At 51.4% G+C, this 25,444-nt stretch overlaps 2 protein-coding genes across 5 annotated transcripts in view; one reads left to right on the top strand and one right to left on the bottom strand.

Annotated features, from left to right (window-relative positions):
• The window catches only part of IL27RA (interleukin 27 receptor subunit alpha), a 36,059-nt gene that overhangs the window by 6,727 nt on the left and 3,888 nt on the right, over window positions 1–25,444 (top strand). Inside the window, exons 5-14 of one of the 2 annotated variants that reach the window (XM_018051200.1) lie at window positions 1,869–2,028; window positions 2,121–2,194; window positions 6,610–6,793; window positions 6,882–7,070; window positions 9,562–9,663; window positions 9,739–9,897; window positions 13,770–13,895; window positions 14,495–14,588; window positions 14,806–14,899; window positions 15,243–15,941. In XM_018051200.1, the coding sequence (XP_017906689.1) occupies window positions 1,869–2,028; window positions 2,121–2,194; window positions 6,610–6,793; window positions 6,882–7,070; window positions 9,562–9,663; window positions 9,739–9,897; window positions 13,770–13,895; window positions 14,495–14,588; window positions 14,806–14,899; window positions 15,243–15,494 (1,434 nt within the window). In that variant the 3' untranslated portion in view covers window positions 15,495–15,941. Of the gene's footprint in view, window positions 1–1,868; window positions 2,029–2,120; window positions 2,195–6,609; window positions 6,794–6,881; window positions 7,071–9,561; window positions 9,664–9,738; window positions 9,898–13,769; window positions 13,896–14,494; window positions 14,589–14,805; window positions 14,900–15,242; window positions 15,942–25,444 lie in introns of those variants that run through there. The other variant, XM_018051201.1, reaches the window with a different exon arrangement.
• Window positions 16,087–25,332, bottom strand: PALM3 (paralemmin 3). Of its 3 annotated transcripts, none has more exons than XM_018051196.1 (7): window positions 25,169–25,332; window positions 22,244–22,292; window positions 21,265–21,345; window positions 20,700–20,842; window positions 20,478–20,562; window positions 18,263–18,308; window positions 16,087–18,174 (listed from the first exon to the last, which is right to left on the bottom strand). In XM_018051196.1, exons 1-7 carry the CDS (start codon window positions 25,207–25,209, stop codon window positions 16,328–16,330), a joined length of 2,292 nt encoding a protein of 763 aa, XP_017906685.1. In that variant the 5' UTR covers window positions 25,210–25,332; the 3' UTR covers window positions 16,087–16,327. The 3 variants fall into 3 exon arrangements, with proteins under 3 accessions (XP_017906685.1, XP_017906686.1, XP_017906688.1); XM_018051197.1 differs by lacking the exon at window positions 25,169–25,332 and adding an exon at window positions 22,106–22,153; XM_018051199.1 differs by lacking the exons at window positions 22,244–22,292; window positions 25,169–25,332 and adding an exon at window positions 21,476–21,499.

Genomic DNA, 25,444 nt, shown 5'->3' with positions numbered 1-25,444 from the left:
GTCCTAACCATTGGACAGCCGGGGAATTAATTCCCTTCACTTGGAATTCTTGAGAAACTCAGTGAACTTCCTCAAACACTTTGATTTAATGAATTGTTGTTGTTCAGTCACTAAGTTGTATCCAGCTCTTTTCGACTCCATGGACTGCAGCACCCCGGGTTTCCCTGTCCTTCACCATCTCCCAGAGTTTGCTCAAACTCATGTCCATTGACTTGATGATGCCATCCAACAATCTCATCCTCTGTCATTCCCTTCTCCTCCTGCCTTCAATCTTTCCCAGCATCAGGGTCTTTTCCAATGAGTTAGCTCTTCACATCAGGTGGCCCAAGTATTGGAGCTTCAGCTTCAGCATCAGTCCTTCCAATGGGTGTTCATGGTTGATTTCCTTTAGAATGGACTGGTTTGATCTCCTTGCTGTCTCCTCAGATAACTTACATGAACCTTAAAGTAAGAGGTTAACAGCAGGGGACTTCCCTGGTGGTCCAATGGCTAAGATTCCATGCTCCTTATACAGTGTTTAATCTCTGGGCAGGGAATTAGATCCTACATATTGCAACTAAGACACAGTGCAGCCAAATAAATAAATGAACACTAAAAAAAAAAAAAAAGGTTTATAGCAGAGACTACTTAGCACTTACTCTGTGCCACACAGTGTTGGAGACTCTTTATCAAATCCTTATAAGAACTCTTTGAGGTAGATGTGTTTTGTGCCTACCCATTTTACAGATGAGGAACAGAGCCTGGTTTTCAATAAACACTTGAAAGTGTTAATAATAAAAGAAGCTCATATTTCCAAGCCCCAGCCACGCATCAGGTACCAAGCTAAGGAATCTGCATGGATGATCTTAATGAGGACTCCCGACTTCCCTATATATAGATTATTTTATGATCTCTGTTTCATAGTTGGGGAAACTGAATCTCAGAGAGGTTAAGCAACTTTCCCAAGCTCACACACAGCAAAAAAAAAAAAAAAAAAAAAGACGAAAGCTCCAGAGCAATGGGACCCCAGGAGTTGGGGAGCCTGCCCAAACACGTTAAGAGCACAACCCCAAAGTTGCATGTATCTTTCATCTCATATCTCATTGGTCAAAACGTAGTCACATTGTCTTACCTGATTGCAAGGGAGACTGGGAAATGTGGTCTTTATTCTTGATACACGGTCCTGACAGATACTCAAGGTTTCCAAAAGAAGCAGCCGAGAATGGGTATTGGGGATAACCAACTATCTCAGTCACAGCTTGGGGTGCAAAACACCACAAGGTAGGGTAGACTTGTTTTCACTGGGAATATTCATGCAGTTCAGAACGGTGCTAAGATACAGACGTTGAAATCCTACTGCCTGGGAGTGAATCTCAGCTGTAGTACTCCCCAGCTCTGTGACCTTGGGTATGTCACTTTCCCTCACTTGACCTCTGTAAAATGAGGACAATAATAGAATTTCCCACCTACTGCTATAGCTGGCACAAAGGATAATCAAATCGTCTCTTTTTGCCAGGGATTATCCAATTTTAAAACTGAAAGCCCTGTGTCCTGAGAACCCACTCTGTCTCCCAGGCAAAGCAAGACAGTACTGGTCATCCGATTGGCAGCTAAGGGCTTCCCAGCTGGCTCAGTGGTAAAGAACGCAGGAGTTGCAGGAGACATGGGTTCTATCCCTGGGTCAGGAAGATTCCCTGGAGAAGGGCATGGCAACCCACTCCAGTCTTCTTGCCAGAAAAATCACATGGACAGAGGAACCTGGTGGGCTGCAGTCCAGGAAATCCCAAAGAGTCGGACAGGACTGAAGTGACTGAGCACACACATTGACATATAAAAGGTCAACTTTCAATTCAGCCTTCAGCCTCATGGCTCACATGTCACTCCCGCAGCTGGAACCGGAAGTGAAGTCTATACCTCTGATGCCCATTGAGATCCAGGACCTGGAACTGGCCATTGGCTACGAGATGTTTGGCCGCTGCCACGTGGACAAAGAGGAGGACCTTTGGAGCGAGTGGAGCCCCATTCTACCCTTCCAGACACCACCCTCTGGTGAGGATCTCTGGGCTTCCCATCTTTTCCTCTCCTGGAATTCTGGCCATCATGCCATTCCCATTTGTCTCTTCTTTTTCCATCCTCACCAGCTCCAAAAGACGTGTGGATCATGGGGAACATCTGTGGGGCACCGGGTAGACAGGAACCCCTGCTTCTGTGGAAGGTGAGTTGTGAAGACCCGTTTCTCTGCCCATGTCAGGAAACCCTGGATAACAATGCTGCGGTGACTTACTTGGTGGTCCAGCAGTTAGGACTCCAAGATTTCAACCCCAAGGTCGTGGATTCAATCCCTGATCGGGGAACTAAGATCCCACAAGCTGCCCACTGCTGCAAAATCAAAAACACCCCAAAACCAAAAAACAATGATGTAGACAAAACGGAGGCTGCTTTAGGGCTTCAAGGAGGGGGATCATAAGGGAGGTCCTGGCATGGTGCTGGGCTCAGAGCAAGACTCCACCAATGGTGACTGAAAGTAGGGGATCTGAACTGAGACTTGAAGATGGCTACGAGTGTTCCAGGCGGGGGGGACGCTGGGTGCAAAGATTTAGAAGCAATACAGGCTTAGCTCCACAAAGTATAGCCGGGTATGCTAAGGGCTTTGATGTTAGTATCGAAAGGGCATTGTAGGGACTTGTCTCATGGTCCAGTAGCTAAGAATCTGCCTATCAATGCAGGACACGAGTTCAGTCCCTGGGCTGAAGGTCCCACATACCCTGGGGCAACTAAGCCCAGGTGTCACAACTACTGAAGCCTTCCTGCCCTTGATCCCGTGCTCTGCAATAAAAGAAGCCACCACAGTGAGGAACCCGAGCACCGCAGCTAGAGTAGTCCCCGCTCGCAGCAACTAGGAAAAGCCAGAGTCCAGGAACAAAGGTCCAGAACAGCCAAAAACAAAATAGATAAGGTGAAGGTAAGGTGAAGTCGCTCAGTCGTGTCCGACTCTTTGCGACCCTGTGGACTGTAACCTACTAGGCTTCTCCGTCCATGGGATTCTCCAGGCAAGAATACTGGAGTGGATTGCCATTTCCTTCTCCAGGGGGTCTTCCCGACCCAGGGATCGAACCCGGGTCTCCCGCATTGGAAGCAGACGCTTTAACCTCTGAGCCACCAGGGAAGCCCCAAAATAGATAAATAATTTTAAAAGGTGGGAGGAGGGGGCGTTGTAGGGATTTCCTGGTGGTCCAGTGGCTAAGACTCTGAGCTCCCAATGCAAGACACCTGGGTTTGATCCCTGGTCAGGGAACTAGATGCTGTATGCTAAAAGACCCCACTTATTGCAATGAAAATTGAAGATTTTGCGTGCCTCAACTAAGACCTGGTGCAGCCAAATAAATAAATAAATATTTTTAAAAAACAAAAACAAAAACAGGGTTTGTGAGATGACAGACGGGAATGAAACAGTTCTCACTGACCCAAGTCTGTTAAGCCCCTAGTCGGTTCCATGCATTGCAAGGCCCTGACTCACAGTAAACGTGGCGAGAAACCAAATCACAGGGCTCTCACTTTCTTGGGCCACACGATCTGATAATAGCACTAACTTTAACCATGCATAATATTTCCAGAGCTCTTACTGTGTGCCAGGTCCTAGCCTATACACTTACTTATATTGACAAACTTCACAGATGAGAAAATGAGATAGAGAGAGGTTGCCCCAAACCATAACTGGTACATGGCAGAGCTGATGTTTATTGGTTTTCAAAGCATAATTCACAGTTTCACTACCTTTATTTCATGTATTGAAATTTTTTTTTTCACTTTGGCCATGCTCCAGGGCCTGTGGGGTCTTAGTGCCCTGACGAAGGATCAAACCTGTGCTCCTTGCATTGTGAACATGAAATCTTAATCACTGGACCACCAGCGAGGCCCCTCAGTGTCCCTGTTTTATGACACATGCCTTGCAATGCCCCTTTCCTGTGCTGAACTGAAGTACAGAGCTCAGGGCTTCCCTGGGGGCTCAGTGGGAAAGACTGCCTGCCAGCGCAGGAGAAAGGGATTCAGTCCCCGATCTGGGAAGATCCCACGTGCAACTGAGCAACTAAGCCTGTGTGCTGCAACCGTTCAGCCTTACTCTAGAGCCCGGGAGCCACAGCTGAGCCCATGTGCCGCAGCTGCTGAAGCCTGTGTGCCTAGAGCCTGTGCTCCACGAGGGCAGCCACCGCAGTGAGGCGCCCGAGTGCCGCAACTAGTAGGCCCCACTGTCTGCAGCTAGAGAAAAGCCCGTGAGGCAGCGAAGCGCCGTTACAGCCCCAGACAAATGACACGCAAATAAAATTATAAAAAGAAATAGAGTTCTTGTAACCCATATATATCTATGCATTTGAAAATGGATACAGTGTATTGTGTTATAACATACAGTATACAGTGTATTGTAGCATTCAGTAGCAAATAAAGGGGAAACAAGGCTACTACATAATGGCAAAAGTGCTCAGTTCACCAGTGACATGCGTACTAAATCTGTACCTACCTGAAAGGGTTACGTTAGTCTCTTAGTGGTGTCCGACTCTTTGTGGGCCCACGGACTGTAGTCCGCCAGGCATCTCTGTCCATGGTATTCTCCAGGCAAGAATACTGAAACGGGTTGCCATGCCCTCCTCTGGGGACTCTCCTCACCCAAGGATCAAACCCGGGTCTCCTGCGTTGCAGGCAGATTCTTTACCGTCTGAGCCACCAGGGAAGCTCCATGTACCTTATAACATAGCTTTAAAAGACATAAAGTAAAAGTCGACAGAACTACAAGGAGAACTCTATGAATTCACAACCATTGTGGGAGATTTTTCATATACTCCTCAAGGCATTCCATAACAAGCAGATGGAAAACAAGTCAAGATCTAGCGGATCTGAGCATGTGACCAGCAGACAGCCGAGTGGACTCACATAGGAAGCATTCGAACATGCATTCTTTCCATTCCAAACAGGACATTTACCAGAGCCGTCCACATGCCAGGCTATTGAGCCACTTTCCCAGGACTTCAAAGGGATGAGACAAGGCAAGACACGTTGAGAAACTCTCTGATCAGAACACAGATCATGCTGGAAATTGATAATCACAACTGCCTGGAGAGTCCCTATATGTTCAGAATATTTTAACATTCAGTGAATATTAAAACCAGGTCCCCAAAGATTTTGTATTTATACATCAAGTGGTGTTTGGTCTTAGGATCAGCTAAAATTGCTAGATTATTTTATCTACAGAAGTTTCCAGTTGGGATGACATTCTAAAGTCACAGTGAAGTAGGACAACTTTTTGTTTCTAGGAGAGGGTAGCGTTCCTGGCTCTTGAGCATCAAATACCAATCATTGAGGCAACCAGATATTCTCACAAGTTTCCCCAAAGGACTCTGGAAGGTACCATCCTCTTTGCTACACATAACTGATCCTCTGTACAACAGTGGGAAATTTGCAGTCCCTAAGAACCACACAGGACAGAATGGGGTAAGGTGAGTGAGGCAGGGTTATATAAGTGCGTGGCCAGATTTTATCTTTACTTAAAATATTCTTTTAGAAATCACTTTATTTCCTCTTGTTTTTGAAAATTTACTTTTGGCTGCACTGGGTCTTTGTTGCTGCATGTGGGCTTTGTCTAGTTGCAGAGAGCAGGGGCTGCTCTCTAGTTGCCGTGCAGGAGCTTCTCCCTGCAGTGGCTTCTCTTCTGGTGGCGCACAGGCTACAGACAGCTTGAGTGGCTGCAGCTCGTGAGCTCAGCAGCTGGCAGCTTGCTGGCTCTAGAGAGAGCAGGCTTCAGTAGTTTTGGCCCATGAGTTTAGTTGCTTCGCAGCATGTGGAATTACCCTGGACTAGGAATCAAATCCATGTTCCCCATATTGGCAGGCGGATTCTTACTCACTGCACCCCCAGGGAAGTCCCTTACTTAAAATCTTGATAATTTGTTTGTCACGGTTTGCTTTTTTTTTGCATTAATTTTGATTGATTAAAATACTATGTTACAACAAAGTTGTACTGTAGAACAGAGAACTATATTCAATATCCCGTGATAAACCATTATGGAAAAGAGTATGAAAAAGAATGTGTGTATATATATATGTGGGTGTGGGGGGGGGTCACTTTGCTTACAGCAGCAATTAACACAGCTTCGTAAATCAACTATACTTCAGTAAAAATAAAATTTAAAAACATTGCATTAAACTATAATTTATCTTGATTGGATTTTTGGGATCCTTTCTTGTTTTGCACCCTAGTTCTGGCTCACGAGCTGTATTCTAATCTCACTTCTGCTGTTGAGCCCCTCTGAGACTTGGTTTCCTCACTTGCACCGTGAAAAAAAGAACCCACCTGCCAGTGCAGAAGATGCAGGTTCGATCCCTGGGTCAGGAGGATTGGCCTGGAGAAGGAAATGGCAACCCACTCCAGTATTCTTGCCTGGAAAAACCCCATGGACAGAGGAACCTGGCTGGCTACACTCTATGGGGTCACAAAAGAATCGGACATGGCTTCAGGACTAAACAATGGTGAAACCAACAAAAATGTTTCACCGATGGGTTTATCCAGTGACCTCACTGAGATGCACAGTATGTGCCTGATAAGGAGAGAGATTCACCCCTCCTTCCCCGCATCCTTCAGGCTTCAGGGCTCTGCATGCAGGTGACCTACAGAGTCTGGATCCAGGTTAAAGATCAGGAGGTGATCCAGGAGGAGACCCCCTACTGCAACTTCTCCGTCCCCACCCAAGCGGAGTGGGTAGGGGTGTCTGCCGTGAATGCCACAAGCTGGGAGTCTCCTACCAACCTCTCTTTGACCTGCTTGGGTAAGAAACTTCCTTTGTGAGATGCCCTGGAGGCGCAAGTGGAGACTGCCCAAGCAGACAGGTGAGATTTCTCCTCCCCATCCTCCAGGTCCAGACTTTGCCCCCCATGGCGTGGTGGTCAAGAGCATCTCTGGAAACACAGAGCTCCTGGTGACTTGGCAACAGGAGCCTGGGGAGCTGCAGGAGCACGTGGTGGACTGGATCCGAGACGGCGACCCCTCGGAGGACCTCAATTGGGTCCGGCTTCCTCCTGGGAACCGCAGTGCAGTGTTGCCAGGTGAGGCCGAAGGGCACCTGGATTCCCATTTAAGCTTCTGGAGAACAGGAGAGGCCAGATTTGCAGAGGAAGGCCACAAGTATTATTAATTCATGCAAGAACTATTCATTGACTACCCACTGTGTGCCAAGCCCTGTTCTAGACACTGGTACACAACGATGGGCTTCCCCGGTGGCTCAGCAGTAAAGAATTGCCTGCAGTGCAGGAGATGGAGGCTCAGTCCCCAGGTTGGGATGATCTTCTGGAGAAGGAAGTGGTACCCACTCCAATATTCTTGCCTGGGAAATCCCCTGGGCAGAGGAGCCTGGAGAGCTACAGTCCGTGGGGTCACAAGAGTTGGACACGACTTAGCAACTAAACGACAACAAACACAGTGATGGCAGCTGATGTGTATTGGCCTTTCCGTCAGCATGAAATCATTCAGTCTTCCTTATAAAGCAGGTTTCTGCTATTATCATGAAGATAAAGAAAAAGGCTCAGAGAGGTTAAGCAACTCCCCTGAGGCCATACAGCAAGTATGTGGTGGAACCAAGATTTGAACCACGTAGTCAGGTTCCTAAAGCCAAACCCTGAACTGTAACACTGTACTCTCCTCTCAACAGCATCCCTACCCTCATCCCCACCAACATCTCCATCCTCATCTTGTAGGGCCGGGAACCATTGGAACAAAACCCAAATGCCTCTGTGATGCAGTTTGTTGTTGAGTTGCTAAGTTGTGTCCGACTCTGCCAGGCTCCTCTGTCCACGGGATTTTCCAGGCCAGAATACTGGCGTGGGTTGCCATTTCCTTCTCTAGGGGATCTTCCTGACGCAGGGATCGAACTTGCGTCTCCTGCATTGCAGGAGGGTTCTTTATCGCTGAGCCACCAGGGAAACCCCTGTAATGTAATTGGGGCAAAGTAAATCAGGGTAAGGGGGAGGAGGGAAGAATTTATTTTAGGGAAAAAAAAGAAAAACGTCTCTCTGGGAAAGTGGCGTTTAAACTAAGACCTGAAGGATCCATGAGGATGTCTAAGGGGAAAACAAGAGGGGACAAACAGTCCAAAGGCTCTGAGGCAGAAATGTGCCTTATGTGTTGGAGCGACAGTGGGGAGGCCAGTGTGGCTGGCGTAGAATGAGCAAAGGGGAAAGTGGGAGGAGGTGAGGGCAGGGAGGGGACAGGGCAGAATGTGCAAAGCCTTGTGGCTCACGGAGAAGACTTTGATTTTTTCTGCTGGTGAGGCGGGAGCCACACAGGGTTCTAAGCAGAGGAAGGGTGTGTCCTGACTCGGTTGCTCACAGGTGCCCCCTGGCTGCTGTGGGAGGAACAGACTGGGAGGGTGAGGGCTGGAATTGAGGAACCCAGAAGAGACTGTGGGCTTCCTGGGTGGCTTAAACAGTGAAGAATCTGCCTGCACTGCAGGAGACCTGGGTTTAGTCTCTGGGTCTGGAAGATTCCCTGGAGAAGGGAATGCTGACCCACTCCAGGATTCTACCCTGGAGAATTCCGTGGACAGAGAAGCCTGGCGGGTTACAGTCCATGGGGTTGCAAAGAGTCGGAGACGACTGAGGGAGTAACACTTTTCCTTTCAGAAAGAACTGTATTTGCTCCTTCTGGGAGGGAACAGAGGAAGGGAGAGAAGCAGGCAGGTTCTTGTTGGGGAGTCTTACAGCAGAATTTTGGGGACCTATTTGGATTTGTTGCACCAGACATGCTCCTCCAAGTGGGATTGTCCATGGGACTGTCAGATACTCAAGTCTCGAATCTAGCAATAAGTTCTAGGCTGAGATTTAACACTAGGGAGTCCATCCTTGGTGTAAAGAATTTGGGATAGCCTAAGAAGGTGTCAAGGGAGAGACTTAGGATAGAGTCCTAAGACTATTAAGTATATATGGACAGAAGAAGAGGAGCCCCAGTTTTGGAAAATCCCCAGTTGAGGAAGGCTATAGGGCACCACAGGTTTTGAGAAGGGATTTCAGGAGCCTTATTTACTGTGATGGATGATGTCAGGGCCCCACTCGGAGCCCAGAGTTTATCTCCCAGTCTCTGGCAGCTGCGTTCCTGGCCTGAGGGCTTTTTCTGGCCTGAAGCATCTTGCCTGCCTAGAGAGCTGAAGTGCCTGGGAATCAAGGCCCCTCAGATGCAGCCCTTCACCAATGACTGATAATGGTCGATGGATAAATACCCCAGCTCCCTCCCTCCTTGGGTGGGATGGAGTTCAGGATCGTCAGCTCTTCTGCCACCCAGAGGGCACCAGTGGGACTGAGCCTTGGCTGGTCATGTTGGGATCTTGTTCTCTAACGCAATTGCCTGGGAGTCTTTCCTTCCCTGCTTCATTTCCCCACTGCCCTATTGGTGTTCTCTATGGTTACCTCCCAGATAAATTACTTTTCCTCAAACCCTTGTAGCAGAGTGTCCCTCTGGAGACACAAATGAAGATTCCTTACAAAATAAGAAACGCGTTGGGGAGGGGAGCCAGCTCTAACTCGTCTTTGCTTCTGCCCTACTCAGTGGATTTCAAGGAAGGGGTCCCTTACCGAATCACAGTGACGGCGATCTCTCCTTGGGGCTTGGCCCCGGCCCCCTCCGTCTGGAAGTTCAGAGAGGAGCTAGGTAAGTGGTAGGCTTGGAGGACAGAGGGTTCTGAAATCCTGGCAGAACTTGACCCACTGAACTTTCTCTCTCCAGTACCGTTATCGGGGCCAGTGGTTTGGCGAATCCAGGATTCCCCCTCAGGGATCCCTGCTGTAGCGTGGGAAGAGGTCCCAAGGCAGCAACTTCGGGGCCATCTCACCCACTACACCCTGTGCACACAGAGTGGAACCAGGCCTTCTGTCTGCAAGAACGGTGAGCTCCACTGCCTCTGCCCCAGCCCCCATCAGACCCACCCATCAGTCTACCCCTCCCCTTGCCCCTAGACGGGACCTTTTGGCTCCTTCTCAGCCCCTACGAGAAAACCTGATATCCTGGGTTCCCTAGTGGGTAATAACCCTGGTGGCTGTCGGTGTAATAGACTGTCATGTGGCAATTTAAAATGAAGAGTCCGATCTATATTTATTGACATTGAAAGATGCCTGTCATATTTTATTAAGTGAAAAGATAAAAGGACTATAAAACTCTGTGGGCTGGTTCCACTTTTATACAATAAACCCAGCACTGAGCAAAGCAGAGACCTCCCCAGCATCAATAGGGATTTAGGATTACATATGATTTTTATTTCTTTTTTATGCCTTTGAATGTAGGCTAAATTTTTCCTCTGAGCAGATTCCTTTTAAAAGTACCCTTCTTATTTTTGGCTACTCTGGGTCTTCGTTGCTGCTTGCTGGCTTTCTCTAGTTGCGGCAGTTCACGGGCTGCTCATCACAGCGGCTCCTTTTGGTGTGGAGCACAGGCTCTGAGGTGCTCAGGCTTCAGTCGTGGAGCATGGACTTAGTCACTCTGCAGCATGGGGGATCTTCGTGGACCAGGGATCAAACCTGTGTCCCCTGCTTTGGCAGGCAGATTCTTAACTGCTGCACCACCAGGGAAGTCCCTAAATTATCTTTATTACCCTTTCCCCCACAGTCCCATTGAGATATAATTGACAAACACACTGTGTATGTTTAAGGTGTACATTATAATTGTTTGACTTATAAATATTGTGAAATAATTCCCAATATAAATTTTGTTAACATCCATCATCTCATACATACATACCATAAAAAAAAGTAATAAAAATTCAAAATATTCTTTTCTTCTGATTACAAAAGTTATCTGTTCTTGTTTTAAAAACTGACACACTGGGGCTTCCCTAGTGGCTCAGTGGTGGAGAATCCACCTGCCAGTGGAGGAGGCAAGGGTTCGATCCCTGATCCGGGAAGATCCCACATGCCTCGGAGCAACTCGGTCTGTGTGTCACAGCTCTGAGCCTGTCCTCTAGAACCAGAGAGCCTCAACCTCTGAGCCCACGTGCTGCAGCTACTGAAGCCCGATTACCTAGAGCCCACGCTCCGCAACAAGAGAAGCCTCCGCAATGAGAAGTCTGTGCTCCACGACTAGAGAGTAGCCCCTGCTCGCCATGGCTAGAGAAAACCCGTTCAGCAACAAAGACCCAGCACAGCCAAAAATAAAGAAATAAAAGTATTTTAAAACTTAACAAAGGAGTATGTATACTCAAATGTATCAGCGTTCTCATCACTTCAGTGATACTGATCACGCAGCTTCCATATTTTGCCCTGTGTACGTTAACACAAAGATGGGAGTTGTGTTTTTTTGTGTGTTGTTTTTGAGTTGTGTTGTCTGAAAGTTTTAAACTTCTTTACTAAAGAAAATTTCAAGTGAAAGTAGGAAAAGCAGTGTAGCAAACCCTTGTGCACCCACCATCCGGTCTCAATAGTGAACCGCATTTAATCATTCCTCTTTGAGTGTATCCCCCACACTTTTTACCTAGTGTGTCTTTGGTGTCATTTTACCCTTAAATAATTTGGTATTTCTGCCTTTGTCTCTAACTGATAAAGCCTTTTGTTTTTAAAACATAGTTGCTTTGCCCTAACTGTACTTTGCATGAGTACATAGATATCACTGGGTTAAAAATCATATATATTTATGTGTTGTTCAGTTGCTAAATTATGTCTGATTCTTTGCGACCCCATGGACTGCAGCATGCCAGGCTCCCCTGTCCTTCATATCTCCCGGAGTTGGCACAGATTCATGTCTGTTTGGGTGATGCCATCTAACCGCCTCATCCTCTGCTCCCCTTTCTCCTTTTATGAGTACATGTACCTATTATTATTATTAACGGAGAACCATGTTATAGGCCCCTAAAGCTTATGCCTGATGTTTTGCAGCTCTCTTTTTCTCCTCGATGTTTTAGCTTGGATATCTTTATATGGCATATTCAGTTAAAAAGCACGCAAAACAGGGAATTCCCTGGCGGTCCAGTGCTAAGGTCTTGAGAGAAGAATTTGGGGGACCCATTTGGATTTGTTGCACGTGACATGCTCATCCAAGTGGGATTGTCCATGAGATGGTCAGATACTCAAGTTTCAGATCTAGCAATAAGTTCTAGGCTGAGATTTAACACTGCAGTCTGTCCTTGGTGTAAAGAACTTGAGACAGCCTGAGAAGGGCGTCGAATGAGAGATTAAGGATGGAGTTCCAAGACCATAAGAATAGGAGCCCCAGTTCTGGAAAATTCGCAGTTGGGGAAGGCTATATGGCACCACAGATTTTGAGAAAGGATTTCAGGAGCCTTATTTACTGTGATGGGTGGCATCAGGGCCCCACTCAGAGCCCAGAGTTTATCTCCCAGTCTCTGGCAGCTGCGTTCCTGGCCTGAGGGCTTTTTCTGGTCTGAAACATTTTGCCTGCCTCAACAGCTGGAAGTGCTGGGGATTCAAGGCCCTTCAGTTGCAGCCCTTTATCAATGACTGATAATAGTTGATGGACAGGTGGTTAGGACTCTTACAGCTGAAGGTCTAGGTTCAATCCCTGGCAGGGGAATGAAAATCCCATACCTGTAAGGCATGGTCAAAGAAGTAACCACAACAGTTCTGGGAGGTGCAGACGTCTCCCCCTGGTCTGAAGCAAATTTCCGTTCACTGGGTCCTGTGCATTCGGAGGGATATGATATTCATGGCATTCTTTTATTTGTTCCAATATACGCTTGACCCTTGAACAACACAGGTTTGAACTCTGCGGGTCTAGTTATACGTGACTTTTGTGCATAGTAAATTTTAACAGTGCTATCTGTGGTTGGTTGGATCTGCTGATGTGGAACTAGGAATTACAGAGTGTGTGTCAGCTGCTCAGTTGTGTCTGACTCTCTGCGGCCCCATGGACTGTAGCCCACAGGCTTCTCTGTCCATGGAATTCTCCAGGGAAGAATACTGGAGCAGGTAGCTATTTCTTTCTCCAGGGGATCTTCCCCACCCAGAGACCAAACCAGGTCTCCTGCATTGCAGGCAGATTCTTTGCCATCTGAGCCACCAGGGAACCCCTATTGAGGAACACAGATAAGGAGGGCATCCCTGGTGACTCAGTGGTAAAGAACCTGCCTGCCAGGGCAAGGGATGCAGGAGGTTCGAGTTCAGTCCATGGGTTGGGAAGATCCCCTGGAGGAGGAAATGGTTACCCACTCCGGTATTCTTGCCTGGAGAATTCCATGGACAGAGGAACCAGGTGGGCTACAGTCCATGGGGTCGCAAAGATTCAGACTTGACTCAGCAGCAGCAGCAGCAGCACAGACAAGGAGGTACAGACTATAAATTATACTGTATTCGGATTTTTAACAGAGTTAAGAGTTGACACCCCTAACCCCTGCCTTGTTCAGAGGTCAATTGTAGATCATTTTTTAGTGCTTTCTATGTGCCAGGCACTGACTAGAGTTGGACACGACTCTAGGAATATGGCCCTCGTGGCCCTAACTTTCTCATGAGGGGCATGCAGGCATGGATAAAGTAAATACTATCTATGCAGTGTGTCAGATGATGGTAAGTGCTGGGCAGAGGAATAACGTTAGGAAGATGAATGGAGAAGCAAGTGCTGTTTTAATTGGTTGGGGTAGGGGGAAGCAGTCAGGAAAGTTCTCACTAAATAGGTGACCTGTGAGCAAAGAGCTGAAGGAGGGGAAGAGGGAACCATGTGGCTATCTGGGAGAGTGTTGCAGATGGCATGGCACGTGCAAAGGTCCTAAGGCAGGACTTGACTGCCTCCATCACCTCTCTGGGTATGTCCTCCAGTGACTGGCAGCACCCGAACCATCACCCTGCCTGACCTTCACTGGGGTCCCTGCAAGCTGTGGATGACTGCCTCCACCATCGCAGGACAGGGCCCACCTGGTCCAAGCCTCCAGTTTCACCTACCAGGTAGGGGTCTGGGGTGGGACTACTATGGGAGGGGGCCTTGTTCCCCTGGAGGGGGGTTACATAATCCTTACTGAACTTCATTGGGTAGACAACTTTTTGACTTGGGGATGTTGATGATGCATTTTGATGCTGCTGAACACTGCTGTGGGTTAACAGGCAATGTGTGTCTTTGACCCTTTCACCCATCTCTGACCTTGACCTTCTCCCAAGTCCCACTCTCACTCTGAGCCTCCCCCTACCAATTCATGTGTGCATGCTCACTCGCTGAGTCATGTCTGACTCTTAGTGACCCCGTGGACTGTAGCCCACCAGGCTCCTCTGTCCATGGGATTCTCTAGCATGAAAACTGGAGTGGGTTGTCATTTCCTTCTCCAGGGGATCTTCTCAATCCAGGGATCGAAACCGAGTCTTCTGCCTCTCCTGCATTGGCAGGCAGATTCTTTACCACTGGGCCACCTGAGAAGCCCTCACCCCTTCATGAGTCCTGCCCATTTATCCACTTCCTTACCCGTTCCCTGGCCCACCCATGAGCCTTCCCTGGGCCCTCCCAGCCTTCTTGGTGTCCAAGTGTTCTTCTGCCCCTCCCGCTTGCCCTCCAGATAACACCCTGAATTGGAAGGTTCTGTCAGTTGTCTGTCTGCTGTGGGGTTTGCTCCTGACCGGCTGTGGTGTGAGCCTGGCCACCTGTGGCAGGTGAGGCTGTCAGACACACGGGTCTCTGCCCAGGTGGGGAGGGCAGCTGGGCATCACTGAGCTTGGCTTGGCAGGGGGGAGGTGGGGAGCGGGGGCGGGGGCTTCGGGGATAAGGGGATGCTGCTGCAGAGCTCTGGGACATTCCTGGACCTTGCCATCTGGGCATGGGTATCTAGCCACCCGGCTTCCCTGCCCTGACTCCTAACCTGCTTGCCAGGTGTGTCCACCTGCGGCACAAGGTACTGCCCCACTGGGTCTGGGAGAAGATTCCTGACCCTGCCAATAGCAACTTCAGCCTGCCGCACGTGAAGGTGAGTGAAAAGCCTAGCTTCTTGGGGCCCTCTAGGGGGTTGAGGAAAGCTGGACAGTGGGGGATAGTTGAGAACTAGGGTGGAGGGTATGAGGGGAAGGGGATTCCCAGGATTTAGTGGTAAAGAATCCACCTGCCAATGAAGGAGACGTGGGTTTGATCCCTGGGTCGGGAAGATCCCTGGAGGAGGGCATGGCAACCCACTCCAGTATTCTTGCCTGGAGAATCCCATGGACAGAGGAGCCTGGCAGTCCATAGGGTCACAGAGTGAGTCATGACTGAAGCAACTTAGCACACACACTCACAGGTACAAGGGGAACAATCTCGGCCTCTTCTCTCCCCAGGAGGTGCCCCAGGCCCAGCCCCCTAGTGACTCACCCATCCTGGAAGTGGAGGAAATAGAGCAGGTTCCAGTTAAGGAGCCCTCCCAGCCCTTGGCACCACTGGACTCTGGGTATGAGAAACACTTCCTGCCCACACCTGAGGAGCTGGGCCTTCTGGGCCCCACTGCAGGCTCCAGGCTACGGCCTGAACCGACCTCAGGAGAGGAGAGGGGAGCTCCTTTGACAGATGAAGACATAGAGGCTCAGAGCTGAGTCACTTGCCTGAGGACACCCAGCCAAGGAAGAGCTGAGACTAAAGGACCCCTACAGAGAAGGGCCTGGCCCTATAGGGAAAATGTGGATGGATGGGGGAGCAAAGGAAAAATATGTGATATCCAGAGTGGCAGCTACTCCCCAGATCTGTCCTGCTCCTATAACAGAACTGTAGTCGGATGCACTCCCAGCCTCCCTTGCAGCTAGGTGTAATGCCGGACTGAGTTCTCACTGGTGAAACATAAGCAGAGGTGATGTGCCAACGCTGGGTCTGGGTGGGGGCTCTTCCACATTGCCTTCCCTTTCCCATGAGCTGGAGCATTGATACACCCTGTGATACAGCTTTGACCACACCCAAGATGAAGGTAGAGCAAGAAACAAAACGAGAGTTTCCAAGTGATCCCATAGAAGTGTCCAAAGAAATAAATTTTTTTCACTTTTGATAGCTTCTCTAGCTTGAGATCTTTTTGTTAGAGCAGCCACATCTATTTAACTCTGACTGAATCTTTGCTTCTAGCAGAGTCAAGCCCTCCACTTCCCACCAGCAGACGGTCAGGTGGTCGTGGGCCAACCACACACACACTCACGCTGTCCGAATGCTTAACATTTTATTTTCAAGTATAAAAGGCTTTGTCACAGAAGAGGGCCAGGGTCACAGGCAGCGGGTGAGGGGTCCGGAAGCCCACGTGGAGGTGGACGTGTAGACCAACTGGCTCCCAGGTGCCACAGTCAGTCCCTTGGTGCCCCGTCTGCGCCTGGGACTGCCTGCTGGATGCCAAGAGGCCGAGGTAGCTGTGAGAGGAGCTGGGAGTCGGTGGAGGGCATGGATGGGCTCACATGACCACACAACACTGGCACGTCTTCTGCTTAGGGCCGCTTGCCTCTTCACCTTCTGGAGGGGCAGATGGCTCTGGCTGCCGGGCAGGCGCGTAGGTGGGCACAGGGCGGGCCCTGGGGTTGGCCCTGGGCCCCTCCATCTGCAGCAGTGGCTGGCACTCAGCGGGCTGATCCTGAGCTGACGTCTCTGCCAGGAGTGCGGTGGCGTCTCCAGTGGGGTGCTGGCCCTCAGCAGGAGCTTGGGGCTTCACTGCTTCCACTTCTGCTTCTGGGGAGCCTTCCTCCTTCTCCTGGGGCTGCTGTCCTTCATCCTCCGGCCTTGGCGCCTCCTTGGCTTCTGGGGGAGCCCCTGCCTCACTCACGTCCTCTGCCTGGCATTCCTTTTTTTCTTCTGACTCTCTCTGCTCTTCCTTGACCCTAAGAGTCTTCTCTGTCTGCAACGGCTCTTCACCTCCCATCCTCTCTGCCTTCAGTGAGTCCTCGTCTTCATTTTTCTCTATCTCCGATGGCTCCTCACCTCCGGTTCTCTCTACCTTCTGTGATTTCTCATCTCTTGTCTTCTCTGCTTCCAGTGGCTCTTCACCTCCCGTTCCCTCTACCTTCTGTGGTTTCTCATCTCCTGTTTTCTCTGCCTCCGAGGGCTCCTCATTTCCCATTCTCTCTACCCTCTGTGATTGCTCATCTCCTTTTTCCTTTTCCTCCAATGGCTTCTCACCTCCTATTCTTTCTGCCACCAGTGACTCCTCCCCTTCTTTTCTCTCTGCTGCCAATGTTTCTTGGACTGCCTCTAGCTTTTCCTCACCTCCTTTCTGCTCTACTCCCAGTGGCTTCTCATCTCTTCCCCTCTCTGCCCCCAGAGGTCCCTCAACTTCTCTTCTTTCGGCCGACAATGGTTCGTCACCTCCTCCGATCTCTGTTTCCACGCGTACCTCACATCTCTCTGGCTCCATGGAGTCCGGGCTTCCTTTCCTCTCTAGCGCCAGTGACGTCTCTGCTCCTTCTGACTCTGTGCCTGCCTTCCCCTCACTGCCTCTCTTCTCTGCGCCTTCAGGTCCCTCCACCCGCCTCCTCTCTGCCTCCCGTGTTTCCTCCTCACCTCTGCCCTCCACCTGCAATGGACTCTCATCCTTTTCCTCCCTTCCCAGTGACTTTGGCCCTTCCAACCCCTCCACCTCCAGCTCCTCCCATTCCTCACTGAGGGTCACTTTCTCCACCCAGATGAAGGACCCCTCCTCTCCAAAGACCCCCTGCCCATCACCATCAGGGCTGCTCCTGGGGGCACCTTCTCCAGGAGCTGCTCCCCCCGATTCCTCCCGGAGCCCCAGGGATCTGGTCTGCACGGCCTCTGGGGCCCTGCCTGCCTCCACCATGGGCTCCAAGTCACTGCCCTCTGTGCCCCCCACCCCCTCCCAGACCACCTCCACGATGGCCCTGTCCTCCTTGACCCACGAGGGGAGCTCTGGACGGCTGGCTTCCTGTCTGTCCCCGATGGCCTCCAGCACCATCTCCTCCACCTTAGCCTCCAGCTCCAGGCCTGTGGCCCCGATGGCACAGTCCTCCATGGGCCTCAACCCCTCCCACACCACTTTCACCATGCCTCCCCCTCTGGCCTCATTCACTGTCCCCTCAGGAGCTACCACCCCCTGACTCGGCTCCTGCTCCAGAGGGGGGCTGGATCCAGGGCAGGGGCCATTGGCTTCTGAGGAGGTCCCTGCTGCCCCAGGGACCCGCCTCGGGGCTGCTGGAACCCCGGCAGCCTCAGTTCTGGGCTCGGAGGGGGACTCCGGGTATGCGCCCACCGGTCCGGCTGGTAAGGAGGCTCTCTTGTTTAGATCGGTCTGGCCTGGGGGAGTCAGGGAAGAGGAGAGATGGGGCAATAGAGTGAGATTCAGGCCCTTCCTCTTGCGACCCCCAGACCTCAAAACACCCACCTGCAGGACCTGACTCCACGTTGGGCTGGGAGAGAGGACGGTGACCCTGCAGGGATGGCAGAAACAAGGTCAGGGCAGCCCCCATCTCACTTCCAGCCTCCAGCATGCCAGCACCCCTACCCTGCTCAAACTCCCCTGATGGCTCCCCATTCCTTCAGGACCAAAGCATGAGGCTTCCTCACCTGTCTCATCTCCCTCTGCTGCACTGCCGTGCACATCACATGTACCCAGTCAGTCCTGTGTCCATGCAGCCACTCCCTCTACTGGGGATCTACTCTGCCAGCTACTGAGGTTACTTAAGGGACATGCATGCGTGCTCAGTCGTGTCTGACTCTTTGCGACCCCGTGAACTGTAGCCCGCCAGGCTCCTCTGCCCACGGAATTTTCCAGGCAAGAATATGAGATCGCGTTGCCATTTCCTACTCCAAGGGATCTTCCCGACCCAGGGATCAAACTCACATCTCCTGCACCAGCAGGCGGATTCTTTACAACTGAGTCACCTAGGAAATCCCACTTAAGGGATATTTAAGACTTTTGCTATTAGAACTTAAATTCCAGTGGGAGGAAGCAGGTAATAAACATAAAATACAAATCTATAATTCAGGAAGTGAGAAGGGCTGTAACAGGGGGAACAGGGGCTAAGAAATACCTGGGAGGTGATGGGGTGCCTCCTGTAGGTATAAAATGCAGGAGGGGGACTTCCCTGGTGGTCCAGCGGCTAGGACTCCATGCTCCCAACTCAGGGGCACGGGTTCGACCCCTGGTCAGGGAACTAGATCCTACATGCTGCAATTAAGATCTGATGCAGCCAAATAAATATATTTAAAAAAAAAAAGATGCAGGAGGGCCTCTCGGAGGTGGTGACATTGAACAAAGGCCTGAAAGGTGAGAAGAGCCAGCCTTGAGTCAAGAGGTGGGAAGGGCATTCCAGGAAGAGGGGAAAGGCAAGAGCAAAGCCCTGGGCCTAGAATGAATTAGGCAAGTTCAAGGGATAGGAAAGGGTCAGGGTGGCTGGAGTGGAGTGAGGAAGGGATGGAGGGAAAGATGAGCTCAGGGAGGGGAACTGGGGACCTGGCCATGCAAGCCACCTTAACCAAACCCCACAGATCTCACTGGTCTCAATCCTACCCTCCTCTGTCCAAAGTTCTCCTCTCCCCCTCTGTCCTGAGACAGGCACCTGGGAGCCAAAGCAACCCACAGCTTACTGTGGCCAGGTGCATGAGTTACTGGATCTGATATGAACTTCAAGGACAACCCAGAGAGCCAAATTTTAAGTGCAGTCATATCGTCTTGGTTTTCAATGTGGATTATATCTTAACAGAGGCATTACCAAACCAAAACCCCTCAAATCATGGAGATGCCTCAAATCATTCGACTATCTCATGGGGACCCTTTTCCCATTTGGGGGGCTGAATTCTGAGAACACATCCCCACATTTTCTTTTCCCTTGTTTTGGCCAAACTGTGCAGCTTGTGGGATCATTTTAGTAGTCCCAACCAGGGATTGAACCCAGAACACTATAGTGAAAGCACCAAGTCCTAACTGCCAGGGAACTCCCAGCCCCAGCCCCCCAGCCCCAACCCTGCCCCACAACATTTTCTGACTACTTTCCTTATTTAGGTCATATTGGCAATCAAATATCAAAATAGGGCTTCCCTGGTGGCTCAGATGATAAAAAATCTGCCTGCAATGCAGGAAACCCCAGTTCAATCCCTGGATCAGGAAGATCCCCTGGAGAAGGAAATAGCAACTCTAGTATTCTTGCCTGGAGAATTCCACGAACAGAGGAGCCTGGCGGGCTACAGTCCATGGGGTCGCAAAGAGACACGACTAAGTGATTAACACAACACGACAACATTTCAAAACATTCCCTTGTGCCTGCTTCCGGTACCAAGCTATGATCTCATTGGCCTTCTCTCACGCCTCTTCCAGCGGTGTGTTATTGTTATATATCCCCATTTTAAGGATGAGGAAACTGAGGCTTAGGCATGGAAAGCAACTTGCCCAAGACCACAAGAGGACCCAGCATCTAAACTGCTTGGGTACTTCCCTGGCGGTCCAGTGGTTAAGTACCTGCAGTTCCATTGCAGGGAGCACAGGTTCGATCCCTGGGCAGGGAGTTAAGACAGCCACATGGCAGGGTCCCAAAAAAACACAACTGTGCTTGGAGAGGTACTGCCTTGAGCTCTGCTGGCCACATCCCCTAGTTCCTCACCTGTCGTCGCCAGGTGGGCCTGCCTGAGGGCTTGTGCTGGGCACCTGTGGACGCACTCTGCAGCAGCTGCAGCTGGGACTGGAGTCTGGGGAAGACAAGGGGCTGCTGGGAGCCTGGACCCCAGGCTTAGTGGGCCCCCCCCACCGGAAATCTCAGCGGAGTGGGCGGATGGGCCTGGCCTAGTCAGCCGGGCAAAGCCACCAGGAAGGGGGCCCTACTCACGTGAACAAGCTGTCTTCCAGGTTCCGGATGCGGGCCTGAGCTTGGTCTTCAGGTGATTGGGGGTCCTGTGAGGTGGGGTCCTGGGGCCGCTCTGGCTCCTCAGCTGCCCCGTCCATTAGCCAGCGTTCCCGGAGAGACTTCCTCTGGCCATGGGAAGGGGCATGTGGACGGAGAGGCTGGGATACGTGCCCTAATAATGCCAAGTGGGAAGCCACCCCGTTCCCAGCAGACAACTTTCCCACGCTGGAAGAAACACCCATCAATCTCCCCAACTTTTCCAGAATGGGACAGACACCCCCAAAGGGGAAATCAACGTCCCTCTTAGCCCCTCTCTACCCCAGAGCGGAACAAACACGTTCCCAAGATCTTCCCAAAGGTGGAACAAACGTCCCCCATCACTACCAACCACTCTTTCCGAGCTGGGGAAGATGCCCATCCCTGAAGCTGGAACCAACTCCCCCAACCCCATGTCTATAGAGAGGCTCCTTTGGTTCCCAGAACTGACTCTCATAGACACCCCGACTTCATTGCCCGGGCTAAGCAGGCTCCCCCGGCCGCCCCCAACCTTGAGCCGCTCCACGCGGAGTTTCTCTTCCTCTAGCTCTCGGCGCGCCGCGCGTATCTCCTCTTGTAGCCGCCGCTTCTCCTGCGCACAGAGGACCCTGAGCTGCCCGCTGGCCGGGTGGGGCCGGGCGGGGCCGCCGCCTCCCCTTCCACCCTCCCTCCTCCGCCGGGTTAGCCGGGGCTCCCGGGACTCCCGGGGCTGCAAGCCGCACCGGCTAGCGGAACACACGTCGGGGCCCCGGGCGGGGAAGAGGTTCGGGGGGCGGAGGCGCTGAGTCAGCAGCGGTAGGGGCGGGGCCGGCGGGGGCGGGGCTGGCCGCGCCCCAGATGCTGCGGAGGTCTCGCCCCGGCGGAAGGGGGGCGGGGTCTGTGGATGGGGAGGGCCCCGGAATGGGAATCCAGAGGGGGAGGGATCTGAGGTATGTGATTGATTAAGACGGATGCGATTCAGAGAGATGGGGTCCAGATATGAGGATCCAGTGGAGACGGCTAGTGAGGGGGGGAGTCGGAAATGGAGGTGCAGTAGTGAGGATCCAGCGAGGCTAGGATGTAGAGATGGTCCAGAGACATTCGAGTGCAGCAGTGTAGGAGCAGAGAGATGAGAGTTAGTGAGATGGGGATTCAGAGATGGAGCTTCGGAGAGACGAGATCCAGATGTGGGGGTCTGAGAAAGGGGGCTTCAGCCATGGTGTATTTGGGAGACGGGGTTCAAGAATGGAACAGACGCTGCAGATTTGAGAGTGCGGAGTCCTCAGAGCTCCATTCTGGGGATGTCGATGATCATACAGAAGAACTGAGGAGCAGAGGAGCCTGAGGATTTTGGTGGGGCGCCCCAGGCACACCTGGAGCTGAGGGTGCTTCCCGCACGTTCAGAGCGCTAGGCCTGCTCCCTGTGATAGGAAAGAGGTGAGGAAGAGGCCTGGGTATGGCGAGGGGTGCCCAGGGCTCAGGGCGCCGCGCACTGGTAGGGCGTCACTTACCGCGATGACCTCTAGGCGCTGCCGATAGAGGGAGCTCTCCGCCATGGGCCTGCAGGGAGGCGGCGGGGATTGAGGGGGAGCAGGGTTGAGGGGAGGCCGCCTTGGGCTGCGAAAGGAGCCTCCCCGGGGCCCAACACTCGGCAGACCCATCTCTTGAACACCCATCTTTGAGCCAAGATCCCTGAGCTGCTTGGAAATCAACCAAACCCAGTACTTTCCTCTATTTCCCCTTTGCACCTGGGAGGAGTCAGGGCAGAGGGCAGGGGTCCTGTGAGGGGGAGAGAGCCCAGGCCGTGACAGGCTGAGTTAAATCCTTTCTAAGGCTTGACATCACCCCTCTGAGCCTCAGTTTCCCCTATCTGTAAAATGGACCAGAATAGCTTGACCCTTCCTCACCTTGCAGAGAAAGATTCCCTTGCAGGGAAGTATCTATCCATGCAGGAAAATCTTAGGACATTGTACCCCAAAAACAGTAGCATGGTTTATATTAATAATAATTTTAGGGAATTCTCTGACGGTCCAGTGGTTAGGACTGGGCTCTTACTGCTGAGGGCAGGGATTCAATCCCTGATAGGGAAACTAAGATCCCACAAGTAAAAAAGAAAAATGATGATAATTCAAATAATTCCCATGACTAATAATGTTTCTAATTAATTATAATAACCATTCCCAGAAGCTCGGATCCCACCAGGCCGAAACATGCTCTGTATTTTTTCCCAAACCCACACCCTCTCTGGACCTTGGCTGTTACCCAGCATCCCTTACGTGCAGGTTGAGGGAGGGGGTGAGAATCTGGGAGAGAAGTGTCCATCTCGCTGTGGACACACGTCATTGCCATGGTAACTCCAGAGCTGCCTCTTCCACTTGCAAATCACCCTCCCAAGGGGCAAGGATCACCAGGTCACACTGCCTAGTGCTGGACTCCGAACTGGGGGGAGGGGGACTTGCCGTTTAAGGTTTAACCTGCAATTCCCCCATCATTGTCCTCCTCAGAGCACCCCAGGATCCCCAATTCTCAGCCTCCGGGGCACCTCTAGTCCATTTGGGCTCCCCCTGGAAGCTGGAGACTGGTTGGTACTGCAGTGCACGTCGGGGACAGTCATCGTCACGACAGCTTAGAGATGCACTGAGTGCCAGCCACATGGAGGTGCTTCCAGTATCTAGAAGGATATATCTATCTGCCTGTTGGTCCTGACATGTAGCCCAGGGTGGGCACAGAGCAAGCCCTCAAACATTTATTAATTTGAGCACTATCCTATTGGATGAGCTTAAACCTCATTGCCCAGACTCTGGTGGGGCCTCCCGGATCTGCTCTGGCTTCACCATGAAGGCATAAAAGTGAGCTGGCATTTAGCACTTACTATATATAGCTCTCTAAGTGCTCTACGGGGCTTCCGCTAGGCTCCCGCAGCCATCTCCGCCTCCTCCTCCCTGCCCTGATCTTGAGACACTGTAGTCAACTTTTTGCTGAGTTGACGTTCCAACTGAGAAGAAAATCAGCCAGCCATTAGCCAGTGCACACCATGTGCTGAGCACCGTTAAATGCTTTACTCCTAGTAACTCATTTGGGGCTTCCCTGATGGCTCAGATGGTAAAGAATCCACCTGCAGTGCGGGAGATCTGAGTTCAATACCTGGGTTGGGAAGATCCGCTGGAGAAGGCAACAGCTACCCACTCCAGGATTCTTGCCTGGAAAATTCCATAGAGAGAGGAGCCTGGCAGGCTATAGTCCATGGGGTCGCAAAGAGTCAGACATGACTGAGCACCTTTCACTTTCAAAAAGCTTTAGTAACTCATTTAACCCTCTCGACCATCCTAAAAGGTAAATAGTACTACTGTCCCCATTTTACAGAAAAAGAAACTGAGGCTCTGAGAAGTGGCAGAAGACTTGTCTAAGGTCATTGAGTCAGGATTGGAACTCAAGGCTCTTAGAGCCCAAATACTGGGAACACTGTGGAGAAATGGAAGTTCAGGCATCTTCATCTTGACAGCCAGGGGACCAGAGATCAGCTTGGGGAGGTGGGTCTTCGATTCCAGTTAGGGCAGGATGCTGAAGTTCATGCTTTAAAGGGTGTCCCAAAGGAAGCTCAGATCCCTGCTAATAGGTTTGCCCTGGGGGAGGCTAAAGTACCCTCTCTGTTCTCCCACGCCCAAGATGTAATCACCCTGCCTCTTCCTTGCTGGGGGGGTGGGGGGAGATCAGATTCCCATTGCTAGGCAACCAGGTTTGTAGTTGGTGAATAATGCAACGGGGAACCCAAAAGAGTGAGGGACCAATTGGGGTCCCTGGAGGGAGCCCCTTTTCCAGAAGTCTCTACAAACCTCTGGAACCCCCTCCATCCTCTGACTTTCAAAGGCCTTCACATCTCAAATATTAAAACAATCTGCACACTTTGTTCAATGTTGCTTGTCTCTAAATCTTCAGCTTTTTGCCCTGCCAGGGACAGTTGGTGGTCATTTCATTAAGTAGGTAATCATTTCCCTGTTTAAATCCTCTTTTTCAGTTTGGGAACTGTTAACTTTTTTCCTTTTTGGATCTCAAGCATTTCTTCCCACCCCAGACACCAAAGGATGAATTTAGAGGCAAAATATGAGAGTGAGAGACCCTGACATTCCCCATCCCCCATTCAACTAATAGCCCCACCCCGCTCTGGCTGGACTTTGGGCTTGAAGCCTGCCAGTGGAAAATACCAAAAACACAAGGGGGTGAGAATTCACATCTCCCAGCCGACTTTCTGGGGAGGGGGCCATTGAAGAGGTTGCAGGGTTGACTGCCAGCCGCCCTTCACTCTTCCTGGCCCCCTTAGGAGAGGCTTGCTGGAGCAGCAACAACCCCCACCCTGCCGTCCCTCCATAGGAAGGCCAGCGTCTTCCATGAGCCCCTCCCAGGCCCTGCCCACTGGCCCCCTGACCCCAGACACTTACGTGGGTGTGGCCAGAGACCACACATGGCTCTGCAGGGCCATCTCTGCCCAGAAGCCCACGTTCTGATTTCCAAATTCCAGACCTACCACCCCGGGTGCTTGCCGAAAGTGCCCCGGAGGCTGTGACTTGGCTGTCGGAGTTGGTGGGGGGGGGGGGGCGGCAGCAGGCGGGCACTGGGAAAGCTGGTCCAGCTGGTTTGGGCCAGGAGGCGGGAGACGCCTGGGCCGGGCTGAGGGGGGCTGGGGGCTGGCGGGCAGTTCTGGGGAGGTACTATCA

Source organism: Capra hircus, chromosome 7 (genome assembly GCF_001704415.2).
Source record: "Capra hircus breed San Clemente chromosome 7, ASM170441v1, whole genome shotgun sequence".
In the NCBI taxonomy this organism is placed as follows: domain Eukaryota; kingdom Metazoa; phylum Chordata; class Mammalia; order Artiodactyla; family Bovidae; genus Capra; species Capra hircus.
Note: the sequence above shows the minus strand (reverse complement) of the source record. Positions and strands in the feature narration are given on the sequence as shown.